This window comes from Cucurbita moschata, unplaced genomic scaffold (genome assembly GCF_002738365.1).
Source record: "Cucurbita moschata cultivar Rifu unplaced genomic scaffold, Cmos_1.0 Cmo_Scf00053, whole genome shotgun sequence".
In the NCBI taxonomy this organism is placed as follows: Eukaryota; Viridiplantae; Streptophyta; class Magnoliopsida; order Cucurbitales; family Cucurbitaceae; genus Cucurbita; species Cucurbita moschata.
The window spans coordinates 909,597-917,692 of NW_019268569.1; the positions used below are offsets into that span (position 1 = coordinate 909,597).

The window sequence follows — 8,096 nt, forward strand, 5'->3', positions numbered from 1 at the left end:
AAAAAAAAAAAAAAAAAAAAACAAACAAACAAAGTGTAGTAGTTGTTCTCATGATATGTTCTTTCTGCCTTTCTTGGATCGTAATGATGTTGATTGCCGAAATTGAAGGAGGTGTCGTTCTGACCTCTATTTGAGGACAAAGGAAGACCCTGACGGAGGGCAACCTTTTTTGCTATTTTGTGTAACCTTTGGTTAAAAAATGGAGAGTTCTTAGAGAGGTGTGAACAAAGAGTTCTATAACTATGCACGGTCTCTTGTCCTCACAAGTTGGAACACTTTCTTGTATATGTTCTTTCATTAGCAAAAATTATCTTAATACATGAGAGAGCTAATAAGAAAAAGGTCAAATCAAATGTAAAAGAGGTGAATTTATATATAGCACTGAAGAATGGGGCCCATTGAAAAGGATTTTGAAACTGAAATTCAGTCCTTAATACCTTGTGACACATGCCACGCAAAATTGCAAATTTTCTTAGTTCTCTGTAGTTAAAGCTGCTTATGTCCCATTCATATCGCTTCATTAAGAATAGCTCCAGCCATCTCCAGACAAGGGAATGGGCATTGCAAGGCCTCAGTGATTCACCACTTTCAGGAACCCCAAGAAGCAAATTTAATGTGGCAGCAACAGAAACAGCCATTTTATCAATGTCAACAGCAGCAATGACAACCCGAAGAATATGCTTAAAAGCCCGTACTATCATCTCATGTATGCAAAGCGATTGCACATGCGAGAGCTTTTCTGAAAGCTTGACCTAATAAGGTACAGAACTCAAATATAATATCTATCAAAGAAGGAAATTTCACATTTTCTCAACAGATGCATTCTCTATATTAGGTTAATAAATAAATGAATGAAAACAAAAAAGAAGAATTCTCTATATTATTTTCAAGAAAAGACATGAAGGGGAAAAAAGTCATATTCAATACTTCTAACATTTAAGTCTAGCGTTTTTTCCTGATATATGCAACTAATATTCAGGTCAGATCAGAATATGAAGAGCAGCTCTTGTTGAAAGAATGAGATAAGAGTCTGGCAAGCAAAGCAAATAGAATAATAATGGAGATGCTGCACCATGGCTTTGATGCTAGAAAAAGTTGTTTTTTAAACCTTGTTCATTCATGTCCAATTTCAACAAGAGAGACATAGTAAATTGCTCTAAATCATGGAAGAGAGATTTTGAAAGGGGGAGCTTGTTTGAAGATTGGCAATATGTAAGAACAAAACAACCCACAGCATGTTCAATTCTCATCCCTTTCAGCTTGTTGGGATAAAACAACAAAAAAGCAATACGAAATTGCAAAGGCATGGCAGGGATACATCAATGAACTTACAATATGACCCAGTGAACGCATCTGAAGACCTCTTGTGTGCATGAAATCTGTTAGAGTACGGCCATCAACTGGTGAAAGCTCCAAAGAACCAAAATCTGATACCTGTAAAGCATGATAAATGCTAGAAAAGGGAATCACCATGACAATATTAACATGCAAGAAAAAGAAACAATTATGTGACCATTAAATGTAAAATTACCAGTTTTGGAAGAGCAACTTCCACGTAATAATTCTGGGACAAGTGAATTAATTCTTGCATAGACTGAAATCAGAAGTGGTAAGTTAGTTGAGGTATGGTAGATGGTGGGAGATGCAACAGCCTCTAAAGAAGCATTACCTTGCAATGCAAACCAGTGTCCAGATTTTTCAGCCGATCAAAGGCCTCTTTGGACAACTTCCTCCTTAATGCTAATTCATTTTCTTTTGAATTTTGTTCGTTTTCAGTTTCACATGAGGTAGCATTGTTGACTTCACCATCTGAACTGCTGGAATCATTTCCAGACTGCATCTTTAAAGTTTTCATATCTTGCCTTTTCTTATTCTTTAGAGATTTGAGAGGTGTCCCAAGTCCCTCCACCTTCATTTCATTCTTGGCCTTTTCACTGGAAGATTTCTTATCTTTTTCTGAGTTCCTTTGATCTTGCAAATGTTGAATCCAGCAGGCTCCAAGTTCCCATCTAACAAAATGATTAGATTGTATCTCCTCGTTTTCAAGCTCAGCAAGACTATCTTTTAACAGTTTCTCTACGAAAGCTTGGGCTGCACCAAGCTCTTCTTGGTCCATATTTTGCAAATGCGTGAGAGACTTGTTACGCTCTGAAGGTGTAGTTTGGTGAAGTAATAATCTCAAGCTGTAAGAAAAAAATACAGTTGTGAGACTCTCAGTGACATGAAAAATGGCTTAACTAGGAACAAGCAAAGCTCTGACATCAAACCAAAGCTTTGATATCTTCCTTGTTGATAGTTAACGCTGATCACTTTACAACATGGCGTAGTAACCTGTCTTTAAGAACTAGAGCTGTACTTCTCGATTGGGGATGAATAAAACCACAAAATATAAGTTTTTTTTTTTTTTTTAATTATTTGTAACAGCTTTAAATACTTCTCAAGCTTGTTTTATATGAAACATTTTATCCATCAACAATTTCAACAGCAGGCAACGACTTTCTATGAAGCAATAGGGAGTATTAACATTTGAATTTTCAAGTTTTTATCTATTTAGTCCTAAGATTTAAAAAGTGTCTAATAAGTCTTTAAATATCCAATTTTGTATTTAACAGGTTCCTAACATATACATAATCAAAATGTATGAAAATTAATTGATCAAATGGATGTAAGGTTGAATTTTATGTCCTATGATACCTTAATCATTCAATTATGTGTCTAATACGTCCATGAATTATAAAAAATGGTAAATAAGTCAATGACCTCTTAAGCATAAAATTGTTCAATTCTATTGGACACAAAATTGAAAGTTTAAAGACCTATAAGACACTTTCTAAATTTCAAGGACGAACAAGACAACTAAAAGTTTAGAGATTGAACTTGTTACTTAACCTAAAAATTATTATTAAGATAGATAAACTACCTTTTACAAGTCTAATGCAAAAACTGAAGCTAGAGATCATGTTTAAGGGCAGTAACAAGCAACAATACGTATACATAATCTGCATGTAGAGAGTTAAGAGGAAATTGCTATAGCACTTATATGGTTGAGATATTTATACCTGTTGATGTTAAGGGCATTGGCGCCACCTTCAGGCTGGTCAAGAAGTTCAATGCTTTGATATTGAGAACTAAAATTCTCGTTATCTTTCTCCTCAACTTTCACTATGGAGATATAACCACAATATCTCACATTTATGACACCTAGGACTGCAGTATCCTATACCCATTACAAAACTTAATTTAATGACTAGAAAGGAAATCCATAAAAATTAACCACTAAATTAGAAACAGAAACAAATAGATATAAAGTCAAAATGATAATAATTAATAATAATACTAGTCCAACTCACAGACGTTGAACAAACTAAACTTCAATCGGAAAACATCTTACATGGGCAGCAGTATTTTCATCAGCAGTGATCCCCTTCAATAAATTCTTTTCCACCAGGTTCTTTTGGTCCATTCCAATGGCTTGAATTCCATCGATTTTTGTACCTACCTTGCAACTTGCATCAGGAATATCCTTCGCAACCGTAACTTTTAAATCCCCTACCCTCTCGGTAAAAAGAACGCCATCATCTGAAACTAAATGGTCGACCTTTGACATTTCAATAACATGTCGAATTGCTTTAATGGCTCTGAAAATGGCAACATCAACAAAAAGGCAGTGCAGAAGAAAAGCCCTTCTATCTCGAATCTGTCTTTCTTCTGCCGTCTTGCAAGGCATTGATGCAAGAAATAGGAACTCACTGGCCCATGGTATCAAGTCACTTTGACCATCTCTTCCTAAACCACCTCCATTTCCTCCCCAAGTTTCATCCTCCACAGGGAGAGGAGGGAAAACTGATAGCGATTGTGCTGACACAGGAGGAACAAGCCATGTGTTGGCTCTAAAGCCGTAAGGAAGATTTCCAAACTGCAAGGAAACTCATGAATAGTTAGTTATAATCGAGAAATTAAAAATGAGAAGTACATACTTCCAACAGAAAAAATCATGGTCAACCTTATTGCGTTCTGAGAATGCTTTGATGAGAACACTATATGCCTGAAACATCAGAAATAAGAAATGTGAATTCAACCAATATTTCGAAATCTTAAATTAAAAAGACTAATAAATTTCAAGATATTAGAAATTTTTCAATACAGTAAAAGCACGCCGTTCTCTTTGGCATTGCATGAGAGCAAATGTATAGCAAGATGAAAAAAATTGTTATCAGAAGTCCAGAATTCATGTACAAAAAGAACATGAACCCTATCCAACTTCCAAAGTAACATAGTTCTGTCACTGTCAGTCGAATTGATTGATGTCAGGACCATTGTAGTGTACTTATTGAGGCATGTAAAGCTTGGTAAAATTATACACTAACAAATAATGCCAACTGACTCATATCTCGTAAATCACTATTTTCCGCCCATGTAGAAAACAGTTATCAAAATATATCTTCAATAAAAAGGTACAAACACTAGTTTTTAAACTCAACTCACTAAAAGCTTCCTAAGTTCTTAGCGGCAATGAATAATCCGTGCTTCTTCCCACACAGGGGTGAAGTGAAGAAGGCGCCCTCTCTTGAAGAAATTATTCAAGAAGGCCCATCGTGGTTGGCAATTTTGCATCTTTGGATACAGGAGACAAAATCTACAGAAGTACTATGAGTTTGTATCTAGAGGATTAAAGCATTCATATTTCTAAATCTATATCCAATGCTTGTTAAGAAGCAGCTATAATGTGGCGGCCTCATTCAAAAAATTTCCTCTCTTGGCTTAATCTAGATTAAGAAAATTATATAAAAACGTTAAGATTTTCACATTCTCTCACTCCCTAAGTTTTGGAGATTGGAATTTTATTATTCAAATGAAAAAAATTTGCCCCTACATATGAAAATTTCTGAGTTCGTCCCTGTTACCACATATCCAAGAAGGTTACAACCCGAACTACAGATTCTTCTAAGAAAAAATATTAAAATAACTATAAATAAATAAGTACAAATTAAAAAAAAGGGAGGGGGGATGAAAGTTGATCGAAAAGAAGAGTAAGAGAAGCTAACGTTATCGAAGGCTCTACTAAGCTGGCGTAACAAATCAACCAGGTTGTGACTCAAAATCCGGTGTTTTCCAACATGAAAGAACCCCTTCCTGCAAGATTCCACGCGCACAACCTTCCCGTTGCAAAGCTTTGCCTTATAAATTCAATAAATAGATAAACAAATTACAGCAAAATTCATCAATACGGTATAAATAGAAGAAGTGTAGCAATAGAATTCTTAAGAAATGTCTTTACACATCGCGTACAGAGTGACGTTATTCTTGAATTCTAGACGAATATAGCAACTTACTTCAAGCGAGAACAGATGGTCATCTGGCAAAATCCCATCGACCTGCTTCTTCGTTACTCTCCGTATAACTGCAGCACCATCAGCATATGTAACACTATGAAATGCTAAGAATAACGAACTACCAGAAAAAGAGAGACGAGCGACAAGAATCTCTCGGGAGAAAAATTGCTTTCTCTTTCACACAAACGTTTCACACTTTCAAATGCTAATAACGATTGAAGCATACAAAAGAGAGATCACAGAGAAGAGAGTTACATTGGAGAGGAGGCGTCAGGTGGGAGAGAGAGAAAAAATCGTAGAACGTTCCAAGTTTAGGGCACGAATGGCTGATCTCGGCCTCCAACTCGTCTTGCTTGGCCGCAGAGCCGTCCGACTTAGCGGAGTTCGAAGACTTTTTCCCGTTCTTATCCAGCGCACCGGACAAGTTCCTGCCATTGCCGTCAAGCTTACCGCCATTCTGATCCTTCCCCGACGGTAACGTTCCAAAACAAGTGGTGCAAGCGACGACATCGAGCAGTCTCCGGACATGCGCCGCTGCAAGCTCCTCGTCGTAGTCCTCTGTCCGGCGACGGGACGAGTCAGATCAAAGAAATAAAAGATAACAAAAGACATTCCATTGAGAAGAAAGGAGCGGGAAATGTTCCCTAAAACGACGCCGTTGCGTACCTTCCACTAACGTTAGGGTGCAGGGCTTCAGTGCGGACACGTCCACCGAATCCTTTAAACGAGGCCCTCTTACCTTATAGAACAGAAAAATATGAAATTAAACAATGTCCGAAATACCCTGATATATTTTTAATTAAACATAAATTTATTATTTTGGCTATTATCATTAATATAATTCTAAACGAATGTTTATTTATGTTATTAAAATGGCATGGTATTTTATTTAAAAATATATTGAAATTAAAATATAATATCTTTCATTAAAATAAAACCATTTGCTCCTCGACATTAAATTTAAGGCTGCTTTGGATTTAATTAGGATATTTTTTAAATCAAACCATTCTTATAAATAGTTAATCCAATTGGAATTTTTATTTTTAATCAAAATAAAATGTATTATTTTCAAATATTTAATTTAGATTTACTATTAAATTTAAATAGATATTTTAAAAAAAAGTTACTTTCTAAATAATTAAAATAATTTGAGAAGTTATCGAGGAGTAAATAATAAAAAATAATTATGAAACTGAATAAAAATAAAATAAATATGCACATATATAATTTGTATAGTAAATAAAAAAATATATTTTTTTAAATCAGTAATAATTTAAGGCCGGTTGAATGAGAATTCATGGACCAACTCAAGTTATAAAACTTTCCATTTGATTAAATTCAATTCAATTCAAATAAGTTCAAAATACAATCAAACTCGTATGAATTAACTAATCAAATTTCTTCGAATAATTAAATTTTTTTAACACTCTATTGAATTAAAAAAAACTAATTAAGAAGAATTAGAATCAATAAATCTTAATAAAATTAATAGCAGAGTGCACAAATTTATTAATTTTTTTGCAATAAAATAGGAAAAAAAAAAGGAGAAGCCATTTTCATCCCAAAAATAAAAATAAAAAATAAAAAAAGGGGGGAAATTACCTCATGAGAAAGGGAGAAATTGGTAATATTGCAAGTCTCAGTATGGACAGATAGCAGGCGACGAACGTCTATTATTTTGTCTGTAGATATCCCCTGCTTTAAACAACACAGTCTTACAGTAATGCAAAAACTCTCATTTCTTGTACTACTACTAATAATTGAAATATAATATATAAAAAGTTAGTTACCCAGAATTTAAATTTTTTTTCCATAATTCTCATAAAGAAATAAAATAAAAATGAAAAAGAAAAAGAGAGAAAATTGAGAAAAGAAAAGGAAAAAAAGGTTGGGACCTTTAAGAGAAGATGGGTGTGATGAGGAAGGTGAAGGGAGATGTCCATAACAACCGGAAGAACTGCAAAACCCAAAAAATAAATTTAAAAAAGAAAAAAAAAAGAGTTTAATATAAAGAAGAAAAATACAAAATTACCCTTATCGTCCTTCTTCTTCTTCTTCTCTGGTTTGGGCTTGGCGTGGGTGTTTCTGGGCGCCATTTTGTGGGTGGAGCTGCAAAGGCAGAGAAGAAGATTATAATGAATGAATTAAAAGGGATTAAGAAAGCGGCACTGAAGGGAGGTGGAAGAGAGAGAGAGAGAGCTAAGGGATAGTATTGACAGAGGAGAAGGAAGAAGAAGAAGGGAGAAGAATGGAGAAGAAGCAGTACCAGCAGCAGCAGCAGCAGCAAAGGGTGTGTTGTGTTGTTGTTGTGTGATAAGAAAGGAAGGGCTGAGATTTATGACTCAGAATGGTAATTTTGTCATTTTATGCCTCCCTCCTCCCCGTTTGCCCTCTTCTATGCACTAATCTCCTCTTCTTCGTTCTTCTTCTTTTTTCTTTTTTCTTTTTTCTTTTTTTTTTTTAATAAATAAATTTTAAATAATTAGTTTATCTATTATTTTTAATATGGGTGGAATATTGAGAGAGAGAGAGAGAGAGAGAGAGTGAGAGGCATGGATGCAGCCATTTGAAAGGTAGGGATTAAGATATGGGATTGGGACTGGGGACCACTCCCAATCAGCATGTTTTGGTGGCATCTACACACTATGCTTCTTTTTTTCTTTTTCTTTTTATATATATGTATAATAAATAAATAAATACTTCAAAATTATGTTTGTTTTACTATGAATAATTTTGTACTTAGGTCATTTTTTTTTAGAATTT

General features: G+C 34.5%; 1 protein-coding gene across 3 annotated transcripts in view; it reads right to left on the reverse strand.

The window, feature by feature from the left end:
- The window catches only part of LOC111436324 (protein TSS-like), a 16,764-nt gene extending 9,004 nt beyond the window's left edge, over positions 1-7,760 (reverse strand). The window contains exons 1-15 of one of the 3 annotated variants that reach the window (XM_023074068.1): positions 7,610-7,760; positions 7,366-7,443; positions 7,229-7,290; positions 6,936-7,028; positions 6,000-6,072; positions 5,589-5,891; positions 5,334-5,401; positions 5,046-5,177; positions 4,004-4,045; positions 3,392-3,916; positions 3,060-3,217; positions 1,670-2,183; positions 1,532-1,594; positions 1,333-1,434; positions 438-752 (exon numbers count right to left, since the gene is read on the reverse strand). In XM_023074068.1, the coding sequence (XP_022929836.1) occupies positions 438-752; positions 1,333-1,434; positions 1,532-1,594; positions 1,670-2,183; positions 3,060-3,217; positions 3,392-3,916; positions 4,004-4,045; positions 5,046-5,177; positions 5,334-5,401; positions 5,589-5,891; positions 6,000-6,072; positions 6,936-7,028; positions 7,229-7,290; positions 7,366-7,429 (2,514 nt within the window). In that variant the 5' untranslated portion in view covers positions 7,430-7,443; positions 7,610-7,760. Of the gene's footprint in view, positions 1-437; positions 753-1,332; positions 1,435-1,531; positions 1,595-1,669; positions 2,184-3,059; positions 3,218-3,391; positions 3,917-4,003; positions 4,046-5,045; positions 5,178-5,333; positions 5,402-5,588; positions 5,892-5,999; positions 6,073-6,935; positions 7,029-7,228; positions 7,291-7,365; positions 7,444-7,599 lie in introns of all 3 variants that reach the window. The other 2 variants (XM_023074065.1, XM_023074067.1) reach the window with 2 other exon arrangements.
- Positions 7,761-8,096: the final 336 nt, after the last annotated feature.